Source organism: Equus quagga, chromosome 2 (assembly GCF_021613505.1).
Source record: "Equus quagga isolate Etosha38 chromosome 2, UCLA_HA_Equagga_1.0, whole genome shotgun sequence".
NCBI lineage: Eukaryota > Metazoa > Chordata > Mammalia > Perissodactyla > Equidae > Equus > Equus quagga.
This window is the reverse complement of record NC_060268.1, coordinates 56,649,379-56,662,985: the sequence shown is the minus strand read 5'-3', so window position 1 is coordinate 56,662,985 and position 13,607 is coordinate 56,649,379. Positions and strand designations below refer to the sequence as shown.

At 43.6% G+C, this 13,607-nt stretch overlaps 1 protein-coding gene across 11 annotated transcripts in view; it reads right to left on the bottom strand.

The window, feature by feature from the left end:
- Positions 1-13,607, bottom strand: part of TLN2 (talin 2) — a 413,192-nt gene that overhangs the window by 114,361 nt on the left and 285,224 nt on the right. For all 11 annotated transcript variants that reach the window (XM_046652946.1, XM_046652956.1, XM_046652955.1 and 8 more), the window contains 6 exons: positions 11,100-11,228; positions 9,860-9,973; positions 7,645-7,758; positions 4,942-5,076; positions 2,882-3,010; positions 570-672 (listed from right to left, as the gene is read on the bottom strand). In XM_046652946.1, coding sequence (XP_046508902.1) covers positions 570-672; positions 2,882-3,010; positions 4,942-5,076; positions 7,645-7,758; positions 9,860-9,973; positions 11,100-11,228 — 724 coding nt within the window. The remainder of the gene's footprint in view (positions 1-569; positions 673-2,881; positions 3,011-4,941; positions 5,077-7,644; positions 7,759-9,859; positions 9,974-11,099; positions 11,229-13,607) is intronic.

Below are 13,607 nucleotides of genomic sequence, written 5' to 3'. Positions count from 1 at the left end.
TTTTTTTTTTTTTGAGGAAGATTAGCCCTGAGCTAACATCTGCCACCAATCCTCCTCTTTTTGCTGAGGAAGCTCGGCCCTGAGCTAACATCTGTGCCCATCTTCCTCTATTCTATATGTGAGACACCTGCCACAGAATGGCTTGATAAGCAGTGTGCAGGTCCATGCCCAGGATCCAAACTGGCAAACCTGGGCCACTAAAGTGAAGCGTGTGAACTTAACTGCTACACCACCGGGCCGGCCCCTCTTTGATCTTTTTTTATTCCTTTACTTTAGTGGAACTTTAAGAGACAGTCCCAGAAGTCTATAATTACTATTTGCTGCAAGTCTAATTGGGGTCACCCACAAACAGTGTGGGGTAATCATTTTATTAGCCTTTGTATGCTTATTATCAAGCCTACTAACAAGCACATGGAATCTGCTTGAAAAATCTGTATTGAAGAGCTAAAAAAAAAAAAAAATGGTCAGGTTCATTGTCAAATCAAAGAAGCCCAGTCACCGGCCCCCACTACCCCCACCCCAGGGGTCTGTACCTGGCAACATGGTGTCACGAAGGGTGCGAGTCTCACCTGTGTAGTGCTCATTGCCCTGAGCAGCACAGGTCAGGAGCTGCGCCATGGAGGAGCCCACTGCTTTGGAGGTACTTCCCAGGTCTTGAGCACATTTTTCCAGCTATGAGAATATTCAAGGAGGAAGAGAGCTCAGAAGAAAAGAAACATCCACTGAAGTCTTAGCATAAAATTGATGCAGATCAAACCTTGAGCCTTAGCTCTTTCCCACCTTATCACACCAGTGGTGCGAAGAAGTAGCGAGATAGAGGGGAAAGAGCCCAAGCTTCAGAATACACGAATCTGGGTCCACACCCTGCCCTCTGCTCCCTTCCCCTAGTTGTGAGCTGTGAGAGAACCTCTCCAAGCGTTGGCTTCCTCGGGAGATCATAATACTTAGGTCAAAAAGTTTTCAGAGAATTAATGTAGGTACTCAGCAAATGGTAGCTATTAGTACTATGCCTTTAGAAGCTAATTTAGAAAGTCTGCAACAAATCCTTAGCAAGAATTCATTATGCCTTGGCAGGAAGTGGGCAGACATCCAGCTGTATCACCTTCCTGGCGTGTGGGACCATTAACATTGTTCAATTTGATCATTATACTTTAAGGAGTTCTAACCAGAAGGAAATGCAATAGAAGTAGAGGCTTGGAGTGGTAAATGAGATTATGAAAATGGGCAAAGTGCTTGCGTCCCATGAATAGTACATCATCTTGCTTTGTAAACTGAATAAATAATTCAGAGAACAAAGTCAGTGAAGGCCTAGGGTATATGGATAATTATTTGATTACTAGATGAGGACAACATTTTGGAAGAGAACTTCTAGGCATACTGCGACCATGCAGAAAGGCATCAGAGAATGTATGCATTTTTAACTCCGCAACATATTTCCCAAGAGAGGCAAAGCGTTTAAATAAATGGAGCCTGGTCCATTACAGCCAACAATATGTTATAACACAGTACACACATTCTCCTAGCACAAATAATTTCTTTAAAAATTACATGGTGTTTCCTGCATTCTAACTGACCAGTTATTTTACATAAAAGCAGAATTCATGTCATGCCAGCCTCTCTCGGGCTCACCGGAGTACAGGAGTTTGCAAAGAGACATCTGGATCACATTGCAAAGCTGTTAGCCCTGGAGCCAGTCCTAACTTTATCATTAGATGGGTGACCTTAGTTAAGTGACTTAACCTCTCTGAGCCTGCCTTTGTCTTTATAATTAGGGATAGCTTGACTTAAATATTTTCTGAGCGCTTCCTATGTACCAGGCATCGTTCTGTGGTAAGGTAGATGCTCCCCAGTCCCTTTACGCTCTGCAAGTCTTCAGTTCACCCAAAGAGCAGCAGCGGTTAAGAGCAGACGCTCTCAACACGAGAGATCAGAGCACGGGCTTTCGAGTCCTGTACATCTGGATTTATACCTTGGCTCTGCCGGTAACCGGCAGATAAACATTTGACAGAATAGTGGCAACCCCCGCCCCTCTGTTTTCTCAGCTATAAAATGGGATTAATAAAACTTGCTCATTAAAATTACCACTAGGATAAACTAGACTGTGTGTGTGCGTGTATACAACACTTAACAGGTGTTTACTAAATGGTGGTATTTTATTAGCAATGTTCAGTAATGTGGGAAAGGAGGTACAAACAAATGAGAAGGATTGGTAAAATTTTAGCCAAGCAAACCCTGACATAAGCATCAGGAGGCACCACAACATGACCAAATTAGATCTCTGGTGCCATCACCCCTCTTGCAATGTGGCTTTACTGTACTGAAGCGCCTTGCTGTTGTCCATCCCAGAGCCTTACACTAAGTAAATGTTTTTCAAGAACGTGAGTGTTGTAAATATTTTCTGTGCCCAACTTTATAAGCTCATCGCCACCCATTTCAGAGATAAAATCCCTGAGACACAGAGGAGATGAAGGACTTGTATACAGCTAGTTGACGACACAAAACTGCACCTAGAAGCCAGAACTCCTAGTTCCAAACCCAGTTCCTCTGGCTGCACTGGGTACTCTTTCCAGAAAAAGGCCACAGGATTAGAACACTGGCCTCAAACACTAGCATGTGTCTTGTTTATAAAAAAGAGGGATGAATATTAACAGATGCCTGTCCATTCCTGGACAAACCCCAGGAAAGCACACACAGAACCATCACTAGAGGCCCCTCAGGGTGATCTTGATCCTAACACAGTTCTAAAGAAAGGTGGCTATTCTAGGGCTCTGCATTAAAAATGCTTGAAATTTAGGCACACTAATCCCGACTTCTAAAAATGCCTGAACATATCGTAACAAACGTAGAGACCCACCACGCAGCTGGCTCCAATACCTCTTACCGTTTCCCCTGGAAGTGGTTTCAGCTGACTCTCCACGGCCGCCATCTTGGCATCTTGCAGTTCATTCTTGAGTGTCTGCACAGTGCTCAGAGCTGAATCGATTTCCATAGGACCACAGGCTTCATGGGCCTATCAACAGAGTTGGGAATATGTGTACACAGTCTGCTTGGGAAAAGTGTCCCCAGGACTTCGCAACATAGGAAATACCTTTCTGGATACAACCAATGATTCTCCAAATCCAGCAATAGGAAGCACGGGTAGCAAGCATGCCTAAGCAAGCAAAATCAAGCTCCATCAGGACTCTAGTTCTGGGTTCCCTAAATAATCAATTCTGTATGTCTCATAACTGGAGACACTTAACATCCCCTTGAAGGTATTTTGATCTGAAATGCATTTGCCTCTCAGAAAAGGGGATCCTTATTCACTGTGTCTGGGTTCTAGAGATGGGGCACCTGGCACAGTATGTGTACAGCCAGAAGCTTGGGAATCAAGTGGTGAATGAATGAATGAATGAATGAATGAATGAATGAATAAACAAACAAATCCGGGACTCTGGGGACAAGTCTATAGCAACCTTATTGATTCCCTTTACAAATTTCTGGATTATAAACCATCATCTTTCCATATTGAAGATTATGAAAGATTCTTTTCCTTAGTAAAAATTTTGTTTTAAAAAAACTTCGTGCTCTTGCTCATTTAGAACAGTGGTCTCCAAATGCTTTGATCACACATCCCCAAAAGAAGTATGTTAATAAATTATACACATGAAATAACTACTGATCAGTATATTAAATACTGGTAAATCAATTTTTCCCTTTTCATGTAATAGCAGCAGCAGTAAATACTAATTGATTGATTTCTACATGCCAGTATTACCAGGTGAGGAAACTGAGGCAGAGAGAGGTTAACTAACTTGCCCAGGTCACAAAATTAGTGAATGGCAAGGCCAGAATTTGAATGCAGGCAGTCTGATTCAGAGTCTGTACTCCTAACCTTAACACTATATAAGAAAAGATTTAAAGGCCCTCATAGTGTCTTCCTGAACCCAGTGGACAGTCTCGCTTGAGCCCCACTTTGGGACTCGCTGCTCCAGAGCAGCTGTTTCAGGTGGCTGTGTCAAAGACTTGCTGAGGAAACTGGTTAAAATGCAGATGTTCAGGCTCTGTGACCAGAGGTTCTGAGTGGGTTGCTCAGAGGCAAGGACCGGGAACCTGCACGCTAAGAGCCCCCAGGTGACTCCAGGGCAGATGGTCCCTGGACCCCTCTTTGAGAAACACAGCTCAAAATACTCTATTATTGGAGACAATCTAAAGCTCTGGATATTTCTCTTTGGCAGTGGAGTGTACTGTTCATATTAAGAATTCAAGTCAGCTTCTAACCTTCTTCCCTTGCTCATGTATGAATGAGGCTGCTTGTTTCTATAGAGGGATTGTTACAAAGACGAAAAATGAATTCACGCCAGAACTTCATGCTAATACCACATCAAACGGTGTAGTAATGAGGCCCTCTGGTAATTAATAAGCTCCAGAGACAGAAACTCATTAATCCCCAATTCTGTTCTATTGAGGACCTTGTTCAGGTGAAAGCTCCCATGTAAATGTGGAAAGCTTTCAGGGCCAAAAGATAAAATAACCCCTGAAATAGATTTATTGCCTACCTAATTTGTTATTAAGTTCACAAGAAGATACCTGGAAGATATGATCACTTATTCTGGCTCACAATTTACCTGACACCAAGAAACTGATGACTGCCAGTCTCCCCTAAGATTGTGAAATGTAGACCACTGCTTGTCCCAGGGTATGAGAGGAGGGGGAGGCATACAACTTAACCTAGTTTAACAAAATTCATCTGTAACCAGAAGGCAGTAACCAAATCCAGGAGAGAGCGGCTGAACGTGGCAGGAGCCAATCCACATGGGCGTCCTTAATGGTCATGCAAAAAGAATGGACAACTCTGCCAAGAAATATGGCCGGCAGGACTCAGGCCCTGGTCACACCAGCAGTAAGGAATTAGCAGCTGTGTTCCTGACAAGCTAACAGCTGGGACAAGGGTCCACTTGCCTTCTGCGAGGCGGTACGCAGCTCTGCCAGGCTGGTGGCGAGGTTCTTGGCACACTGGCTCAGTTGCATGGCTGCAGCCTGGTCGCTCACGGTGGGCACTGCGGCTTTGGCAGAGGACACCATCTTGCTTCCAGGCTGCAGAGAGATGAATGGAAGGTAAGATGGCTCCTGGGCAGCAAGAGTCAGAGAATAGAGACCCAAACAGCAATGCTGTCAATCAGCCAGAACTCAACTTGCCCTAAAACAAGGAACGGCAAAACCATCTAGACTCTCCCCGAAAACTGCCACCCTAACTGAGACACCCTAAGGTAATACTTTCAAGGAATGTTTACAAAAAAAAAAACAACAAAGGTATGTGTCATTGGGGGAGGGGCAAAATTGGGATAGTGGCTTGAAATTCTCATTTAAAACAGATTTCAAAGAGTTTCTTATTAAATTCTCTTCTTTGTGTTTCTTAGAATAGCTCTTTAATCTGTACTTCAAATATATCCAAAACTATTCAAAAACATATATATTTTAAATACGTGATTCCCCAACTTGGAAAAGATGTATTAAAAAGTGTGCTCCTGGGGGCCGCCCCATAGCATAGTGCTTAAGTTCACATGTTCCACTTTGGCAGCCCAGGATTCACAGGTTTGGAGCCCAGGCACTGACCTACACACCGTCTGTCAAGTCAAGCCATGCTGTGGTGGCATCCCACACACAAAATAGAGGAAGACTGGCACACATGTTAGCTCAGGGCCAATCTTCTTCACCAAAAAAAAAAAAAAAAAAAAAAGTGTGCTCCATGGACTTCTAGTTGTAAATTTATTTCATTATTTTTATCTATTTTAAAAATATTTTTCTTTATATTTACTTATATTTTATTTTATCCATTATTCATTGAATAAATTTAAATTCATTCAACATTCTGGGAGGGCAATTTTACAACATTTATGAAAAAAGTCTAAAATGTATAAACTTTTTGGTTTGTTGATTGCATTTCTATTTATTTCCAACTTTGCCTTACTCTTGTAAAGGTCTGATGTGTCTATAATACCAAAATTAAAAGAACAAAAGAGAGGGGCTGGCCCTGTGGCTTAGTGGTTTAGGTTTGTCAAGTTCCAGTTCGGCCACCCAGGTTCAGATCCCGGGCATGGACCTATACCACTCAACAGCAGCCATGCTGTGGTGGCGACCCATATACAAAATGGAAGAAGATTGACACAGATGTTAGCTCAGGGCAAATCTTCCTCACAACAGAAAAAAAGAACAAAAGACAAAGGAAAGACAAAGGCAGGCACAGAGTGGACCCTGGAACACGTCTACATAGCTCTACCACCATACCCTCTAAGCCTGCCGGCAGCGGAGACAACACAACTGGCTGCAGGCTCTTTAACTACCTAAATGAAATGAGAAATATCCTGTCCGAGCCACAGTTCTCAATGTGCCAAAGAGAAAAATAAGCTGCTTGCAATCCTATTTCTAGGAAACTATCCTAAGGAAATAATTCAAGTGGGTTACAAAGATTTGAGCACACACAAAGACTTTTATCATATCACAGGTTGTTTAAGAGGATAAATAACTGAAAACAACCTGTACGTCCAATGATGGGAGAAGAGCTAAACACAAGAGTACAGCCATATGACAGAATATTATTCAAAATCGTGAATGTTCATAATACGAACGTTAATGTGAAAAACACAGAGCCTATACACAATGAATCCCAATTTAGAAGAATATAGACATACATATGTGTGTAGATAAAATCTGAGGAAATTCATCAACCTTTTCACGTTCTATCTCTGCTTGTTGGAGCTCTGATGCTTGAAAAATTAACTGAATAGTTGTATCACTGGGTCCTGTAACTACTGGTCCTGTAACAACTAGAAAGGGATGAGGAAGAGACCAGCCTAACCACATGCACCGTTTATGAGACACAAGTAGATATCAAGTGCTGAGACAATGGAATATTTCTAGAAGTTAATATTCTTTTTTTCTTTTAAAAGATTTTATTTTTCCTTTTTCTCCCCAAAGCCCCCCAGTACGTAGCTGTATATATTTTAGTTGTGGGTCCTTCTAGATGTGGCATGTGGGATGCCGCCTCCACATGGCCTGATGAACGGTGCCATGTCCACGTCCAGGATTTGAACTGGTGAAACCCTGGGCCGCCGAAGTGGAGCGCGTGAACTTAATCACTCAGCCATGAGGTTGGCTCCCAAGAAGTTAATATTCTTGTTTTACTTAATTTTCCTTAAAATGAATCGACCTCTCACCCCACAAAGACTGACAATACTTGCTAATTCCACAGTTGCCACAAGAAACCCTCACACCTTTGGAGAAATACGCTCACCATTTCTTGTTTCCCAGGCCACGAATAATAGCATTAGGGACTCTGGAAACCAGGAAACCAAAAGTAACACCTAGTACTGGGCTCTTCATCACAAGTTGCAACTTATTATACGTTTTCTCTCATAGAAGAGAAACAAAGATGATATTCCCAGGAAAAATGGATTATGTGCCTTCTCCCGGGGCTATTTCCCCGCATATTAGCATTTCACTTTGCCAAGCCGAATCTACCTCTCCTGAAACTGCTTCAAGGTCTGCTTGCTGCAAAGGCTTTGCTTTGGCTCTGGAATTCGCTAATTCCTCCCCTTAAGGAGAAAGGGCACCCCCTGCTTGGTGGGGAGCTCTGGGTGTGACCAAGGTGAACGCTTGTGTTACCTGGAGGAAGTTCTGGCTGGAGATGATGAGAGCCAACTGGGCACTGAGGTCTTCTGTTTGGGCTTGGCTCCCTCTGACCCCCTGGACCAGCTGAGGGATGTGATCGGCCACTGCCTACAGGAAGCAAGGAAAATTAAAACTGAGTACACCTAGTATGGTGAATTACCAAAACAGGGTGGAACATGACCCAGGTGATCAATGTTTCTTTGGATGTGCTGTCGCTCCTGGGGATGCCTGTCCTGGACCTTGGATTCACACAGCTCTTTTAGTCAGCTGGGTCCTCTCCAACACTGAATCCTAACACAGTACCTCTGGGTAGTTCTCCCACACCCATTCCACTCTATGGTCCCGAAGCTCCCAATACATTCAACACAAGACGATCCTCCATAACAAGGCCTTAAAAGAATTTCCCCAGTTGCAACTCACACCATCCTGGCTCATGGGGATTGAAAACCCTGAAATCAGAGAACCTATCAATTCACGGGTGGACAAACTCAAGTCATGCGGTCCCATGATCAGAAAAAAGTGAGAGAAGTTCTCAACTACCAGCATTGTTCACCATTTCCATTCCTTACTCTGCAGGAACACACTCTGTTCACCAGCTTTTACGTTGTCATGGCTCCTCATCCTCCATTCAAAGTAGCCCTTCTCATTTCTCAAACCAGAAAACCAATGCTCAGGGTAGGGGAGGGAGGCGCCGCATTCCCGAGGTGAGACCACTTTAAAGTGACCATCTGCCAGCACCTCAGGAGATGGCCTTTTACCCTCTACGTCCTCCCATATTTCTCCTCTGTGCCCATACCCCATGTGACCAACCAGACCCTCAGAGTCATAGCACAGTGGCCATCACTGCTGACAAAGGTCCCAAGGGCATCCCACCCTGGTGACATGTATTTTTTCAGGAGCTCACTCCAGCAAAGATTAAAATATACATTTCCATGAGATTTTCCTCAGGACCTCTTCAGGACTGCTGGCTCCAATAATTTGGTCCTCACTCCCTTCTGCACCACAACCCGATAAATAGCAAAGCTCTCATTTCCTGACAGTGACACCAGGAGGCTGAGCATCTTCCCAAAAAGTGAAGGAGGGGGTTCACACTGGAGTATTTTCCTGGACACAAGTAGCATGTGCTCCTTGAGAAGGGGAAGTGCTATTTTTCTACCCTTGCTGGCAGCCGAATCGAGGCCCTGATAGGAAACAAACACTCCCTCCCAGCAGGGGCCTGCCTCTGAGAAAAATCCTCTTTTACAGGGAGAGTCCCTAGGACAGGGCCCCGCTGCCTCGGTGAGGTTTTTATCCTAGAGCACACTCGCTCCTCACTGTGGGGCCTCGAGGAACCTGGAATCAGGATTTGGAGGGCTCCGGCTGGTTCCTCTCAGAAGTAAAGCTGCTTCTGAAGGAGAACCTTTCACATGTGGATCGTCTCACAGAAGAGATTTGGAAGAGGAGAGATAGGGCTGTTAGCTCTCACAACCCAAGCCCAAGCAAACAGGCCTCTCCACCCAGCTCCCACTGCTAATTGCAGATACTTGCAGGAGCCTTCAGTCAGACTCACTGCTGACATGGAAGCAACAGACGTACAATACAATTCGTGTCTGGCACCATTCAGGACTGTTCTAGGGGAGTCAACTCTCTGGGCCTCAGAGAAGGCAACAAAGGTATTTCCTGCACCCTTTGGAGTTCGTTGGCTTCACCTTAGCATCCAGGCCCAGGTCTCAGAAGAACAGGCAACAAGAGAAAGCCCCAAGGCACAACGTCCCCAAGGCCAGAGAGGATGAAATAAATCTGAGAGGTGCAATCAGCACAGAGCAGCAAACCAAGCCTGCCACGGCGAGCCAGACTGGACGTGAAGGCCCCCTCTCAAAGGGAGAAGGGCGCTCTGGAAATTCAATGCTTTGTTACTATTTTCAGAGCCCGAAAATGGCCTCATCTTTGATCCTCCTTGATTTGGTCTCTCGAAAAGAAAGGAAAGAATCTAGACAAAGAAAAGACAATTCTGGAAAAAACATCATACTCTCCTTCCAAACACAGGCCATCTACTTAACAGACAAAAACCAGACACATGAATGTGTGTACACCTGGAACGGGGGAGCCGGAATAAACTGGATTAGAGGCCTGGATGATCGGTCTTAACCGAATTACCAAGGCGCTTGGCGTTCTAACGCTATCAGGGTCATCTACAGCAGACCTGGCTCTCCGGCAGCCAGAAACTCACCTTGCAGCTCTGGACCAGCTGCTGCTGGGCCGCGGGGTTCTTGTTGGACACGGCCGCGTTCTGGGAGGCAGCGATGGTCTGCGTGGCCGCAGCTGCAGCCTGCTTAGCTGCAACCTGGAGAGGAGAGTGAGAGGAGGTAAGCCAGGGTTCAATGTGCAAACACACACATGCACACGTATATACGTCCCTTTGACTGAAGGGGTGGCACTGGATCGCTGCAGTATGAGAAAGGGAACTCCAGCTACAGACTCCGCCCTTAAATGTCCCTGATGATCCCAACCTAATAAAGCCCTGTTATCTTCATTTGGGTTACATTCTCTGGGACAAGTGATCAAGACAGGCACACTTGAAAGGTTCAAGTTCCGATGTTCATTTGTCTTTCTCAAAAAGACAAGGGACAATTCCAAGACAGTGACGGCACTGATAAGCAGCGCCAAGTTTAAACATTTTAGGGAAAAAACAATTCTCCCACAAGCAGCACAGGCTGCTTACTGGGTCAAACACTGGTGCTCATGACTTTCCTCTCGTCACCCACGGGAAGCCTTGGTTCAGAAGTGCCCCGAATCCCCACAGGGGTACTTAGGTTTATCTTCAAGTCTCCTTCCAAGAACAAGGAGGCCTGTTCTCTCCAGAACCCAGCAGTCTACACACGGAGAGACTCTTCAGACAGGCGGGCTCTCGGCATCTACCCCCCAGATTTTAGTGAAGAATCTCCTGTGGTCATTGCGAGGGGAATCTATTCATTTATATAGGTTGTGCCTATTACTATTTTTTTCCAGAATAAATGTTGAGAAAAATATTTCTTTTTATGCACCTCCATACTTCTCCAGCTGAGCCTGATCCCCATTTCTGGCCTTTCCAAGCCCATATTTTCTACTGGGAGCCCTGAAAGAGTCATTGCCTCCAATAAAATATACACATCTTTTAGCTAACGGTCTTTTCTGAACGTGTTCATCCCGTAACGCCAGAAAAAAAAATCCTGGTTCCTCCTGAAAAAAAATTTGAATTCTAGCCAAGAACATTAAACTCAGAAGAGATTTCGGCTTTCTGAGACCATGAGCTGAAGCAATTTTTCAAACTGTGTCAATGTACCTAAACCATTGTACCTAAACCACTCAACTATATCATTAAACTTACTTTAGCTTCCTTTACATGGGCACTGCGTTAATTTGATTATTTTTTTCAAATAACTCTATGCAGTCTAAAATGGACATCCTGGAAAAACAGCCTCTTTACTGACCTCCAATCGGTTGACAATTTTTTTCTTAATAGCATTCTGGGCAGCAGCGTTGGTTGCCACCCGGAGACCTTCTGCAGCTTCTCTCAGTCTTTGCTGCTGGTCCTCATTCTCAGGGTTGGCTGCAGCCCCCTGAGAAGGTGAAAACAAAGATTTCAAGAGGTCCAGGGGGCAGCATGCCACAGATATTGCACTCAGGCCTTCAATTTTACTTTTTTCCTATTAATACAAAGTATCCGGAAGAGAGCAAAATGCTTCGAGCAATGTCTTCATGATAAAGATGTTTTCTCTCATAACAAAAAGACATCTACCAGGGGATGTTTCAAAACTGCATGGCTAACCAATAGAAATCCAATGGCAATAATTAAACACTTGAGATCATAGCCTTGGCTGTCTATATAAACTAACTCGTGGTCAGAAAGCCATGGTTTAGAGATGGTAGATAAATTTCCCCTGCCCAAATCTCTCAGGGAGAATTTTATCTTAATTGGCATGACAGACACATGTCACTGCTGAAAGATTCTCCCATCCTGTGGCACTGGTAAATGTGAATGGACTAGGATTACAGTAAAAACACACGGGCAGGGGTGGAGGGAGCAGGGGTGATGGGAATGTCATCCAAAATACTGTAAGGATATGCTGTTCAAGACAGACCACGCTGAGAAATTGTGTTCCTAGAGAGCCTGAGTTGCAAACTAAGTCAAAATAGAGCTGGGGCCCTACTGTAACTGAACTAATGAAAGAAACAGATGCCTTTGTCCCCGCAGGGAAAGAGGAAGGCGCTGTGCACAGCCCACAGCCCTTTAACTGTGTTGCTGTAGGTTAAAGTGTCTTAGGACTCCAAGTGGATCTATTCAGATGGGTGGGATTCTGAAGTAGGGAAAGGCTAAAAGTAATATAAGGAGCAGATATAATTTTACTGCACGATAATTCAACAAAGACTGAAAGCTCATCTGGCCTTCCACTCCCACCTGCAATAAATGCAGCAATGAGGAGTTTTGTCACAGGGCCTGGATGTTTTGTGACCTGTGCTTGACGTATACAGACGAATGAGTTTTTTTAGGGCAACGATATCTGCTAACGAGGCAGAAAAGACCACGGAAACAAACACATTGATTATCGAAAATCAATTTTCTGAATGTCTGCATTTTCTCATTGGCCAACTTGCCAGATTTACCAGTTTATAAGAACCTATTTCTTTGAACTATTTATAAAAGTTATATGAATTCCTACTGGATGGACAGTTTTAACATCTGTGACAGAAATGTTCTGGCAAGTCTCTTGCATGGAATCTTCTATTCTTTCAGACTTTAATTACTTTCAGTTGTCTTTGATTTTGTGTTTCTAGCAACTAAAAAATTGTATTTTTGCATTTCATGTGTGAAAGGATTGTTTGAGCCACTTTTGTGTTCTTTTGCAAGTTTATGAAAATCATTTTGTTTGTTCTGGCCGTCAGGTTTTTTCCAGCCACTCCTTTATCAATGCCTCAAGTGGCACGCTAGCCTTAACTTTATATTTCGAGCAGCAGGAAACCAACACTTCTGCATTTTACACTGACGTGGGTGTCTGGATCCTTCTTTAGTAATATCTTTTTTTATGATGAAGTGTATTAGATGTGGGATACTAATCTGGGCCTGAAATCTTAGTTACTGACTATGACATGTTTTTTTCTGCACATTAAATATATTCTTTGGAAGTCTAATCATTGTGCATTCTTCAGCTTCCAACAAAATTCAGCAAATTAAATATTGCTATGAAGACAAAGTGACGACCTCTAAAAACGAGTTAAAAGAACTTGCAAAAACACTTATTGCTGTACCATCTAATATAAATAATCACAAATAACAAATACTTAAACAAGTTCTTGGTAACTTGGTACATTCAGTTGTTGGTCTGGGGAGCACTGCATATCTTGAGACAAATGTGCACATTGGTCCTGGCGTGGTCCTGGTTATGTGATAGTAGGTTTAATCTTTGAGTTTTAATTCTCTCATGTTTAAAATAAGGGATGGTTCTTTCCAGTTTATCAAGCATTTTTTGTGAACATGGAGTTTTACTTGAAATAGCTCTGTTTAGACTTGGGGGGGAAGGTAACAAAATTAGTAAAAACTATAAAAAAAATTTACTCTACAAAACTCTAACATATATTTTTGCTAAAATGGATGGTTAACAGAAGAGCTTCTTGGCCGAAACAGGGATCAGGGGAGAGAGGAAGGAAGTTTAAACCATGCCTCTCCTTGGGTTGCTCTTCAGCCCCACCCATGGGTTATTTCTAAGAACTCTCAGCCCCTCAGGTAACATGACAGTGAGTCAGACAGGGAAAGTCTACTCGGTTCACTATATGTCACAATACATTTTAAGTGATGTCATTCCCAAGTTGGTTGAGATACACTACCATTCTGTAGGAGGCCAGGGAGATAGGATAAGGTGTGGGAACGGTTAATGAATCTTAAATGCATAGAAATACATTAAACATGTTACCTTGGGGGTATGAAGTTGAAGGTGACTTTT